The sequence below is a fragment of the Enhydra lutris genome, unplaced genomic scaffold (genome assembly GCF_002288905.1).
Source record: "Enhydra lutris kenyoni isolate GAN:26980312 unplaced genomic scaffold, ASM228890v2 scaffoldscaffold33, whole genome shotgun sequence".
Taxonomy (NCBI): Eukaryota; Metazoa; Chordata; class Mammalia; order Carnivora; family Mustelidae; genus Enhydra; species Enhydra lutris.
The window spans coordinates 10725933-10739096 of NW_019154117.1; the positions used below are offsets into that span (position 1 = coordinate 10725933).

General features: G+C 51.5%; 1 protein-coding gene across 1 annotated transcript in view; it reads right to left on the reverse strand.

Annotated features, from left to right (window-relative positions):
- LOC111153632 (amyloid beta precursor protein binding family A member 1) overlaps positions 1–13164 on the reverse strand; it is a 59861-nt gene that overhangs the window by 10248 nt on the left and 36449 nt on the right. The window contains exons 5-8 of the mRNA XM_022512776.1: positions 7145–7177; positions 6039–6125; positions 5196–5381; positions 1180–1359 (exon numbers count right to left, since the gene is read on the reverse strand). Of these exons, the coding sequence (XP_022368484.1) occupies positions 1180–1359; positions 5196–5381; positions 6039–6125; positions 7145–7177 (486 nt within the window). The remainder of the gene's footprint in view (positions 1–1179; positions 1360–5195; positions 5382–6038; positions 6126–7144; positions 7178–13164) is intronic.

The window sequence follows — 13164 nt, forward strand, 5'->3', positions numbered from 1 at the left end:
CCGCTTCTCTGGAGATCTGCCCGACAGGAGACACTCCCCGTGATGGGCTGCTGAACTGTGTTCCCCTCGAAATTCCTACGTTGGAGGTCGAACTCCCAGGACCTCAGAATACGACCTTATTTGGATACGGAGTCTTTACAGAGGCAATCACATTAGAATGAGGTCATTGGTGTGGGCCCTAATTCAGGATGACTGCTGTCCTCACAGGAAGGGGAGGTTTGGACGCAGACATGTACACGCGGAGGGGAGACGATGTGGAGACACACGGAGAAGACCGTTCTCTCCAAGCCAGAGTGAGGGGCCTGGAACACCCCTGTCCCCCTCAGCCCTCAAAAGGAACGGACCCTCTGGACACCTTGACCTTGGTCTTCAAGCCTCTGGAATGGAGACAATACGTCTTTTTGCCATGAAGCGGCCCAGTCTGCCGTGCTCTGTTCAGACGGCCCAAGCGCACTGACACCCCCCGTCCGATCTTGGTGTCCGTGACTGACTGGCACAGGGTACAAAGGCCTGCCAACCCCTTTGGCCCAAGGTGGGACAAGCCTGCCCTGAGATCTGTGACCCAGAGCCCCTCTGGATCAGAATGAAGCTCGTCTCCAGCAAGGCCACGTTCCTTCTCGGGTCCCCACCACCCTGGTGCCCACACTCGCTTTTTCCCGAGTGCCCTCTCCCCAAAACCCTCTGAACAGGAATCCCTGTCTCAGGCTCTGCTTCTAGGGCACAGAGGACACCTGACCTATGTCAGTGAAGAAGAGAACAGGAATCGCTTTCTCATAAAGGTGCCTCTGTCTACTGGATAAAGCCCAAGTCCCTCAGCTAAACGTTCAAGGCCCCTGGCTCTGACCTGAACCCAGTGGGGACCCCTTCGTGTCCTCTTCCACACACACCCCATGCGCCAGTCGTGCCATCTCATTCATGGCTCCCCAGACAATTCCCGAGTTTTCCGACCTTCGTGCTTCCGTAACTCTGGCTCAGGCCCCCAAATCCTTTACGCTTCCCCAAGCACACCCAGGTGTCCAGACCAGCTCAGGGAGCTGCATTCTCCTCCAAAGCTGCCCGTCCCTCAGCAGCGTCCTGCCAACCCCACTCCCCACCCCACCTCCTGCCCCCACACCGTTCTGCCGTTCCCCACGCTGCTGGGACTTCTGCCCGGCCGGCCGAGCTTGGAGAAGTACCTACATCTTTGCAGTTTTCCGACTTGGAGAAGTGGATCAGGTCATCGTTGTACATGTCCTGGGTGTTGAGCAGGTCACTATACTCCTTCTGGCTGAGATCTTCAGGGTTGATCCCGTTGGCCCTGAGGAATTCCTGGTACGCCACACTGAATGCCTGCCCGATGGACTGTGCGATGAGCTGGGCCTAGACAGCAGCCAGAGAGGGAAGACAGCGGTCAACCAGGCAGCAGGACGGAGAGCCCCAGGGGTCAGCTGGGCCAGGTGGTCGACACAGGGCGCAAATCCCGGCCAGAGCCCGTGCTCAGAATTACTAGGGACATGTTTTGCTAAGGCAGTGACCACAAGGGGGCTCGTGGCGTTGAGGGGACAGGACTCAGAGATGCTGGACTTGTGCCGTGAGCGGGACTGGCCTGCACGATGATGAGCCTTCCTACACCCCGAACGATGCTCGACTGCCCCCTGGATGCTCCTATGCATGTAACACCGGGAACAAACCACGTGTGTCTGTGTCTGGGACTCGACTTCAGGTTATATAACACACAAAGGCATGACTTGCCCAGCTCTAATGCACGTGGAACGTTCCAAGAAGACAGCTGCCGTGTCAACTGGGAGAAGACGACGACTGGCTTTGTCTGGCACTTTACTGGAAAGAAGCGTCATGACTCTGGAAAATCATTAGCCTCAATGCTCGTCATGGCATCTGGGATTCGCACGGCGAGGGGGTCCCGTAGGGGTCGGGTGTGCGTATCTATTTTCTTATGGGCCCTCCATTCAAGATGTCACATGCAAGTGTTTATGACGGCCAGCGAAACGCCGCGTTCTCACGTCTAAACCTATTACTTCAAGGAGGTGAAAGCCTCTGACGACTCCACTGTTCCTTTGGGCATGGCTGGCCCCAAGCATCTACATGCTGGAGGAAGGACCGCTTTATTTTAGCTGCCTTTCCTTTCATTTTCCCTCTGTGTTGCATGTACAGCAGTACTTCAGCTTGTGAACAGATTTTCAAAAGGGCAGGTTATATTATCTGTGAATTTTATCTCAGGACAGGAACAGAGCATCACAAAACATCTGTTGTACAAAGGGGGTTCAAGGTCCCCTTGAGAACCCTGCTTGGGTCCAGCCCCATGTTTTCCGGGTGAGGAGACAGAGGCCCAGAGACACGAAGGAACCTGCTCACGGTCACACAGCTCATAGCACAGGAAAGCTGCTTCCGTGGCTCCTTTTCTGGCACTGGGCTCTGATAGCCTCTCCCCGCACCAAGTCATCCAGGCTGTGGGTTCGGCGAGCCAGCAGCCACCGGGCACCTCTCCCGTGTCCGTGCTGCATGAAACGCGACCCAAGGACCCCTGCAGCGATCTGGACGCCTGGACCACGACTGAGGGAAGCAGATCAGCGCCACAGGCCCTCGTCCTAAGCTCCTGAGGCCATGTTTCAGAATCTAGAAATTTTTAGACTTCAGAAAGGGAAAAGCTGCGTCTATCATCCATTGTCTAAAAACCCCTTTAGAACCTGGGGAAGTGCCTGCTCTATAAACAACCAGTAATTTTCCTGCAGCAAAACGTGCAAGACTCATGGTGAGCGGGACAAGTCCTACACGCAGTCTCCAGCAGCTCTGGGCAGGAGTATCAGCCAGCTGATGACAAAAATCCCTTTTGCTTCTCAGAGCCCTTTTTCTGCTCCACCCCAAGATTTATTTATTTTAGAGGGAGAGAGAGCATGACTGGGAGGGGCAGGAGGAGAGGGAGAGAGAGAATCTTAATCAGACTCCATGCTGAGTGGGGAGCCCTACCTGGGGCTCCATCCCAGGACCCTGAGATCAGGACCTGAGCCAAAATCAAGAGTCGGAGGCTTAACCGACGGAGCCACCCAGGCGCCCCTCTGGGAGCTCGTTAGAGCTGGAACCGGAGGTCTTCCTTGTCATCCCCATGGCACAGGCAGTTGATAGTTAAGGTGTTTGCTCCCCCGGAAGGGGGTGACACGGGCTGAATCCTGGCAGATGGATGCCAGAGCCCACCCTCGTACCCACCCTGTGGGACTGCCTCTCCGTAGAACAACAACGAAAATCTCGAGAGCAGTGTTTTAAACACACACACACACACAATCCTAAATCCCCCTTCCTTGCCTTGCCCTCAGGAGTTTGGCTAAAAACCGCTAAGGAGCAGGGACATAAGAACTGGCTGAACTCTTCTCCTTCTGTGACTCTGGGAACTCCACGAGCCACGACAAGGACCCACCGCCCTGTCCTGAGTAAGAGGGGGAAGGGAGCGAGGCCTCGCCCCAGGCGTGAGCAGCAGGGCCGGGACCACGGCCGGGACCACAGTCGGCTCACAGGCTGCACGTCCCTGTGGACGCACAGGCCAAACGCCCAGGCTGCTGCTGGGTGGGCGGCCCAGGGAGGGGGCTGCTCTCCCTTCACCAGCTCGGCGGCCCCCTGCCTGTTCGTGGAGGCGGGCTCCAGAGCCCGCTCTCCCAGCTCTGGAAGCAAAGCGTTAAGATCCCCAGGCCCACTCTTGTCTGAACTGCTGCTTCCCCATCCTTCCCTTTCTTCGGGAACTCCTGAGGACAAGCAGCCCCTCCTCGGAAGCTGCAAGGCAGGCGGAGGGGCGGAGGATGACAGGCACCTGCAGCCCCGGGGAGCCGGCCTAACTCCACCTTTTCACCCGCCTGCAGGACACGGGAGCTGTAAGCTTTGAAATCCAGCTTTCGAAACCTTCTGAGAAACTTCTGAAGCCCATCCGCTCCCGGTCTGAGCGCTTGGCCTCAGGCTCAAAGGGACAGCAGGGAGAATGCCTGGGAGAGGCGCGTCAGGCCGTCTGCCATCTCAGTGCTCTTGTCCCCAGGGCCTGTGTGCGAGAACTGGACCAGTATAGGATACTGCAAAAAGCATGAGCATCCCCACGGCCCTGCGGCCGCAGCTGTGACGGCTCTGAGTCCCCGGGGAAGAGAGCCTTTGCCTCCTGACTTCTCGCAGGAAGGCAGTTTACTGCAGCGAGATGAATGCTCTCCTGGAGAGAAATCGTCTCCTGGAAGGAGTCAGGGCGACCACAGGCAATTTTTCTTGAAGGAGCAAAGGCTCTCTGCTCACTATGAGGAAAGAAGCTTACTCCACTGTGGCAGGAGGAAGATCTCAGTCAAGAGCATTGACAGGGACGTCCGGGTTGGGGGGGAAGGGGGCTCTGTGGTTCCAGACCTTCCAGGCTGTGGTCCTGGCCCTCAAGGGAGCTTCTAAGGCCTATCAAGCTTTCAGAGAAGCTGGGTCCTAATGCGGTTTGATGCCTGGACGCCTCTCCAGCAGGTCCAGGGATGACGGGGGAAGAAGCCAAAAAGAACGGGCCCTGCCTCTGTCATAAATGACTTTTCTCTGTTGACCATGTCACCTGGAAAGATGGGGGCTGAGGATCCCTGGGTTTGTGACAGGAGCAGCGGCTGGTCTTCGTAAGGACTGGGAGTGGGCGGGTGGTGCTCCTGCCACTGTGGGGTGGGGGGTGGTAGGAGCAGGAATCCCAACTTTCCTGAGGTCTAGAGGGCAATCCTACACAACCGAGAACTGCCCTCATGCCCAGGTGAGATGTGCTTGGGGTCCCCACAGGACTGACCACCTGACCACATTCCTTCTGCTCTTCTTCTCTCATTCTAAGCTGTCCTCGAACTACATGAGCAGGTCCTGGCCTCAGGGACTTTGCACTGCTCTTCTCTCAGTTGATACAGGTCTCTCCTTAAATGTCACCCCCCCAGAGACGACTTTGTTGAGTACCCCATCAGACACAGCTCTTGTCCCAGTGTTATTTTTGTTTATAAAACTCCTCACCATTAAGTTCTGTATTAAGTATATTTACCTAATTTATTTTCTGTCTTCCTATAAGCCTCATGATGAACACTTTGCCTGTTAATTCAGCTTTGTTTCCCATGTACCTGTTTTGTGCACGATTAAGGAGACCGATTCGGTTTCTGAGAAAGAGCATCTGGCCCCCCAGGGGCCGCCCAGGTCACCCAGAGGGACATCAGGGGAGGCAGGCTTACATCCTCAGACTCGAAGACGTGGCAGACCATCTTGTACTGCCGTTTTCCATCCTGGGACGGGTGGGAGGCCTCCACGTTCTCCTGGGAATTGGAGCGGGGCAGCCGGCGGCGGGCCATCAGCACCACGATGTTCCCGATGTCAGCGATATAGGAGATGGTCCTCAGAGGGTGGTCCATCATCGTCTCCTGGGGGCGCAAGGGAGAGGATGCTAAGTCCAGGAGGCAACGAACGGCCCAGGAGAGAGTCTGCTGCCCCACAGCCTGGCCATATGTGGTCCATATATGGGGCCCAGGGACACCCTGCAGAGACAGCGGGCAGCCTCACACGCCCCCACCCAGGCCCGGGGGCGGGTCCCTGGACTAATAATACAGCCAGAGCAGGAAGTGTCTGGGGCCCGTGGGAAAAAACTTCAGTCATTTTATAACCAGTAGAATCTCTGGTGGAGAAGTTAAAAAAAAGAAGGTACAACGATGCACGGGTGATGGCTGTAGTGTGTGTGTGTGTGTGTGTGTGTGTGTGTGTGTGTGTGTGTGTGATTTTAAACACAATTTCTTCAAAGGCTGATCTGTTCAAGTTCATCAATCTCCTCATCAAAACGTACGAGATTATTAGCAAACAACATCCACGGCATACATGTCCCTTTGATCTTTAAGGGACCGGTCCCAAGAGCAGCACCACACCCCCGCGCCCCCCGGCAGTGGGCACTGCAGACATAGCCTTCCAGCGTGCGTGGGAGCCAGTGGCGAGGACAGTGGTGCTAGGGACACGGGCACAGACTCTGAGCTGCCCTGTGGGGCTGGGCACGTCCCCCCCCCGGGACAGGCAGGCGGGCCGGCTCGTACCTGGGAGTCGGCATTCAGCACTTTGATTCTCTGGGTAGAGATGAAGAGGTCCACCTCGGTCATTGGCTGAGATTCACCTTCGGGAGCCTGAGAAGAGAAACGCACACCGGGGGAGAGCTTAACCCCTTCCCCGACTCCAGTGCACGGCAGCAAGGTCAGCTTACACACAAAGGCACTGAGACACAGTCACCAGAACGGCAGTGCGGACTCCAGATTTAGACCGCCAAGGCTGAAGGGACCACAGAGGAGGGACTCGCGGACGAGTGTTCGCATCGCCAAGTCATAGCGAAAAATGCCAAATTCCCTCTGCGTCTCCCCCTACGGAAGCAGTAACTCTCTGCTGATTTGACTCTACGAGCAACGATCGTGAATGCCCTTTCAGCGGGGCTCGTGGGGCCCAGCACGCTGAAGAAAAAGGGCAAGTGACCCATTCCCCAAGACCCTGGAGACGTCACTTAGAGTCTGCCCCTGGCCAAGTGATGGGGGACGACGTTTGTAGCAGGTGCAAAAGGAAGTCAATTGGATGCAGTTCTGGTAAGAGGGTCTTCACGTTCATACACCACCTTAGCAACACAGAAGCAGTCCCCACTCCTGAAGCCACCCCCTTAGGAAGGAACCCCAAATGCCTCAACACCCCACGGGCAGCCCGTAAGCACCTAGAAGCTCCATAACCCAAAAGCACATCTGCCTGGTTCGTTTAGGGTTTAACTCCGCACAGTGTGGTTATTAGCGAGTTTTCTTTTTTGCATCCAGCAATCTGACAAAATCCACAAGTCAAATGTGACTGTAATTGAACAGACCCAAGTCCCTGCCGCATTAGTGCTCCTGAACGGTGGGAACTTCTGTGCTACCACAGACTTCATTTAGCATCTCCAATCTGCTCCCTGTTGTTTCTCGGATATGAAATGACTAATGAGCAACAGAAAACAGCCACTTTAGGCAACTAAGTTTTGAGAAACGTTGGCTAATGGGGCGGTTCAAAAAGAAATCTGAACGAAAACTTGCTGGATGCAGAAAACAAAAACACAAAATAATAAAAAGGCAGAACATAAACAAACGAAAAGAACAGGCATAACACCAAGCTGATGAGGTTGTTTGTACTGCACCTTCTTTCTGCTTTTGGCTAATTTCTGGGCCATCTGCTTAGCATGGAACAAACAGAGACAGGAGAACAGTTAGAAAAGAATTTGCAGAGACTCAAAGTCGAAAAGGGAATCGACAAACTGGGATCGAGAGGGGCATAAAGCATTTCTGGGTGAGGAGGACGGACTTAAAAAAAAAAAAAAACCCTAGTCTGCAGACAATCAGTTTCCTAACTCAAAATTGAGTAGGTGGCGGGGGCCGAAGGAAGAAGGAAAAGGCATTTGATGCTTTCAAAGAACCAACTTGGTTCAGTTACTTTTCTTGTTGGCCTGTTTGGTATTTCATTGGTTTCAATCCGCATCTTAATTTCCTTCTACTTTCTTTGCATTAAATTTGCTGATTTTTTCTTGCTTCCTGAGATGAAAATTTAAATTACAGATTTTTAACCTTTTCCCCCGATATTATTTGCTTAAAACTGTGACTCTCCCTCCAAATACTGCCTTAGCTGTATCCCACAAATTTTGATATTTTGCAATTATCACTTCAAAACATCTAATTTCCAGTGACTTCTCCTTTGGACTCTGGATTATTTAGAATTGTTATTAATTTTATTACATTGGGGGATTTTCCAGTTAGCTTTCTGTTACGGATTTCTGAAGTAATTCCACTGTGGTTCGAGAGCATACCTGGTTCCAAACCTTTTGAATTGTGCTGAGTCTTAGCCCTGTGGCTCAGAACACGACTGACTATGGTGAATGTCAGGGGGAATTCAAAAGATGCATTCTTGCACTGTTGGGAACAGTGTTCTATCAACTGTCAATGAGGTCAATGATGCTGGTCAAGGGTATGACTCAAATCGAGGTACATGGTTTTTTTTTCTCTGCTCATTCTAAAATTTACTGAGAGGTGTGTTAAAATCTCCAACTGTTCCTGTGGATTTGTCTGTGTCTCCTTTGGCTCTGCCAATCTTTGCTTTATCTATTTTATATCCATGTTATAAGGTACATATGTCTTTAAGGTGCTATGTCTCCCTACGGATCTTTTTCTTTTTCTTCATCTTTAGTAATTCTTGCTTTCAATTTGTGTCACGTTAATATGGCCTATTCCTAACCAGAAATAGGTGTAATATTCCCCCCTTTGTTCATAAGTAGAAGCTAGTATGGTTGATTTAAAAAAAGAGAGAGAGAGATCGGCTGCAGCCTGATTGTCTAAAACTGAATCCTGGCTCTGCCACCAACGAGTTGTGTGACTTGGAGCAAGACACTTACTGTCTCTGTGCCTCAGTTTCCTCATCTATAAAACAAGGATAAACACGGGACTATTGTGAGCATAAAATACGTATATGCAAAGCTCTCGAATAGTGCCTGGTGCGTTATGAACGCTACATTTGTGTTTGTTCTAGAATTATAATTTACCCATGTCAGAATGCAGTTTCTTGGCTTTGGTAGGGCTTGCTGGACACACACAGATCTTGCGCGAATAATGGTGAGTCAGTGGCCAAACCCAAAAGACTGCTGCGGTGGTGGGGGCGGGTGGACGATCGTCTACTCTCTCACGCTCCCTGGTACTCACCTGCGGAAAAGCCCTTTTGCTCCCAGCCGCACACCTCTGTTTCAGGAATGAGTCAAATGTGTTGTCTGTTCTACCTCACTGTGGAGAGACTGCATGAGTCAGGGATCCTAACACCACGTACTTACTCTCTGGGACAGTCAGGAAACTAGGGCAGCCCCGCTCTCACACAGGCTCCCTGCCAGAGCGCTTACTGTGGTCATGAATCCATGGGGAACAGTCAGCCCTGGGAAGGTCAGAAGGCAGCAAGGGCCAGGGGCATCCTGACTGCATATGATGGTGGAAATGTGTCTGTGTCTGTGGGGCGGCCCCGCCACACCACGCAGGTTCCTGTGTGGAATCTGTGAGTCCTCCTGGGGGATATTCTCATCTGTATCAGCTCTACTCCTCATGATTAGTGACAGCTGTGGGGTCCTACTGTGTGTGTGTGTGTGTGTGTGTGTGTGTGTGTGTGTGTTCTACGACTTCCCCTGAAATCACCTGCCAGGAATGTAAGAATCTCTTAATATTTTTGATACCAAAACCTAACAGCTGTTGGTCAAAATTCTTCACTCTAAGCAGCAGTGATCTGAAAGGTCTTCTCAAAGGAAACAAAGTCTGCTACAATGGAATGACCAAATTCTGTGTGCGCGCACGTGTGTGTGTGTGTGTGTGTGTGTGTTTACTGGAATGGGTGACGAGGAAGGGATCAAAAGGGCAAACTGAGTTTCATGAAGGGTATTCTAAAGTAACTTTTAGGGAGTTAAAGGTCTTTTAGGCACTTAAAGTAATACCATCTTTCCACCACAGGATATTCAGGTGCCCTGAAACAAATCCTAATTTTTTAAAATTTACACGTGACATTGGGAGGGGGTTGGATCCGGAATGAGAAGTTGCAGGAGCAGAGAAGCCCAGGAGAAACGTAGGGCCAGCACGGGTCATAAGGCAAGGAATGACACCATCCATTTAATATCCCTGTGTTTCACGGGACTGAGTATGGCTTGCCCCCCAGGAGGCTGCGGTGCAAAGGACACAGACTGTGGCACAGTGGTTGTCCACCCACTCATTCTGCAATGCGACATGAGGGTTTACGGTTAATTCTCTCTAGGTTAGTCACGCTAGGGAACCTCCTGATGATTCTAGCTTTCCTTTCCCCAGCTGACATTCACCGAGCCCTTGCTCTGAGCCAGGATCCTTCTAAGTCATTCATGTGTATGGCAGTGAGAAAGCTTATAGTAACCCTGTGAGGTAGGCACTGCAGTATTCTCCTCTTGCGGAAGTGGAAACTGAGGCACAGAGAGACTAATTAACTTGCTCAAGGTCACAGCTGTTAAGAGGCAGAATAGAGATTCAAACCCTGGAAGTCTCACTCCAAACCACTAGTTGTCCAACTGAGGCAAGTCTCGCATCTATAAACTTCTCACTTTGTAAACAGGGTTAATAATACCTACCTCCCAGCATTCCCCACCCCTCCATTTTTAGGAGTAAACGAGTTTGTGGAGTTCATGTGAGTTCACAGGAAGAACCTGCTTTAAGTGTTAATAGCCTCTTCACTAATCACAGCTGGGAAATCATGTGGCTTACACAGAGTTTCAATGATAGAAATTTTAATACTACAATTAAGTCCTGATTTTTGGCATTTCAAGAAAACCTTTCCATAAAAGAAGAGAAAAAAATCTGATCTTTTCGGACAAGCTAGTAACGACAGATATGAGCATGTCTGATAATGAATGCTCCTTACACAAATGCATACACCAAAAAACATCCAACACCATTTGTGAGCTAATCACACGAGCTTCACAAATGTGGGAAGAATGGAGACACAGACGCCACACTCAGGCGTGGACACGAAGCAGTTTCCAGGGCTCAGGTAGGGCTCAGCAGGGGAGCCCGTCTTCTGGCTGAAGAGCAGAAAATGCAGCGGGCATGAGGGTGGGATGGAGCATGGGGACGTAGTGGAGAGAAAGGAAGACAGGGACCTAGCCTCCCTGGCCTCGGGTCTGGTTCTCTGGGGAGGGTTACGGCATGGTTCCCACACTGTAGGCGGCGGGGGTGGGGGTGGGGGGGCCATATATGCTGCCACCAGGCAGGGCAGAGGTTTCTCCCAAAACGTGTTCCAGAGAATCTGACCACAAGAGTCAAGTGGGTATCGCACAGTGATAGTGCATTCCGTGTTCAAATAATGATGAGGCTTTCCCATTATACCAAGCGAATTAGCTCAAGTACAGGACTTCTCAAAAATCTTTAATAGGAAAACACAGATGGCAAATATCGAAAAAAGAGAGAAATTCTGCAGTGTCTCCTGAGCTAATGTGCCAACAGAACCTTATGGGTGGGGAGTGCTCAGCTTGACTGGGATGTCCCAGGGCAGTGGGAGAAGAGATACCCCGTCAGGCTGGGGTGGTCTACCCTTCCCCAAATTGTAGGGCATGGGAGAACCTCCTGGAGGGCTTATGAAAACACAGATTCCTGGGCCCTTCTCCCACCATGAGTTTCTGACTGGGGTGGGCCTGAGAAGCTGCATTTCCAGCATTGCCTAGTGGCGCTACTGCTGTCCGGGAAGGGCTCCCATTTTGAGATCCACTGCTTGAATGCATTCCTTGTTGGATCTGGGTTTCCTAAAAGGATATTATTTCTTCTCAAAAATAGCAAACAACAAAGGCAGAAAGAGTACATTAGGGAGGGTCCAGAGATGAAAAAAAAAAAAAAAAACTTAAGAATAATGGCAGATGTCTTCTGATTCTGCTATTGCATTTAGATCCACCTTACTTATTATATGTTGGTAGATGGAAAAAAACTTTAATTTCAGATTCCTCAGCCTGCCTCTGTTATTGCTACTTAAACACTCTTCTTGGTTCCCTTCCAGACTACACGTTTCTCAAGGTCAAGGACTGGGTCTTGGGTGGTTTTTATCTCTTGAGATGCCTATCACAAGGGTCTGTAAAGGAACACTCTGCTTCCTGAGCCAAATTCCTTTGTTTTCTTCTTGAGTTAAGTAGAAAATTTCTGGCCAAACCACAACTCCAAATTCTCTCCCTAGCTGGCAAATAAATCCACACGTCTTTTAAACTGAGAAAATATTCATTCTTCAAACTCCAAGTGTAAATCCAAGAAGCACCCCAACCGACCAACGGAAGAGAAATTTAAAGTCGGTTCTGAAAGTCAAGCTTCAGGTTTGGTGTTTGCTCAGGGACAAGCAGCTAGAACAACCCTGTCCACGCAGGACTGGGGCGAGGAAGGGCTCAGCCATCAGCCGCATCCACCGGGTCAAACCAACCACGTGGGCAGAGGTAACAAAGAGGGGTAAGGCGGGGATCCCCGCAGGGAATCGGGGGAGGAGGAGGAGTTGGAAACAGGAGGAGGACACCCTCTGTCTTGTTCAGATGACAGCACCAAGGCGGAAATTACTAATCGGTTTAGGTCCAGGATATTGCTAAAGGGATTTCCGAGTAAATTCGCAAAGCTTTTCCTCTTTCCTTCCTTCCTGGACAGACACTGTCACATCTGTAGCTTCCTTCCTCTCGGCATCTTTAGAGAGGTGGCCTAGAATAACTCCTTTCTGAAAGGTCAACCTCTTTGGGAAAAAGCGTGGCACCAACTCCCTTAGAGAAAGGGGTCTCCCTGGCAGGTGCGGGAACCACGGCGCATGCGCCCGGGAGACCAGCCCGCCTGATGGGGATAGATGCTCTGCCCCCGCCCCCCTGGCGCCCTCTGCCGGACGTGAAATGCCGGTGCACATCCTGACAGCAACTTTCTAGGGTAAATGTGGGTCTGAGCACAGACTCTGCCTAGAACTTGAGAAAGAGGCTGGGTGTAAAGTCAAGCAATCTGACAGGCACTTCAATGGAAGGAAAAGGAACCGGAGGCGGGAAATATTTGATGGCAGGCAGCGGTTCCTTCAGAGGCATGGGAGCACGTTGTGAAATGATACTTATCAATGAAATGCAACCACTGAACTTTACCACTCTATAATGAACTCCTGACACCACCCTAATGTGCTGTAAAAATAAATCTATGTTCTCCAGGTGCCTGCTCTGCTCGTGGCAGGTCTGCAATGGATTTACCATCAGACAGCCTCATCCTGCTTGTGCTGATCACCACCACCATCTAATTCTTCACTTCAGACCCGCTGTGGACCTTCTAGATACCCATTCCCTGAAGCTTCCGAGTGAACGTTCTGGTTTCTCGTCGGGGGAGCTGGGCTTCAGGAAGGGACCTCACTGCGGGACGCAGAAGCTGTAATTCACAGCACGCTTGGTCCCGGGTGGGTCCTGCACTCCCGCTGGTCCTGGGGACGCGAGCAGCACCATGGGCCTGTGTTCGGGGGTGAAGCCGCATCATGGTGTTGCTCGGGATCCGTTCTGTTTGGTCAAGCGGCCTGCAGTGACCTCGCATGCACACTAGCCCCTCACGCACGTCCATACGCTGGATAACAGCCCCCTGAGCCTCAGGCAAACGTAAGCTCTTGATATAAATTCCCGACGGCCCCTGTAAT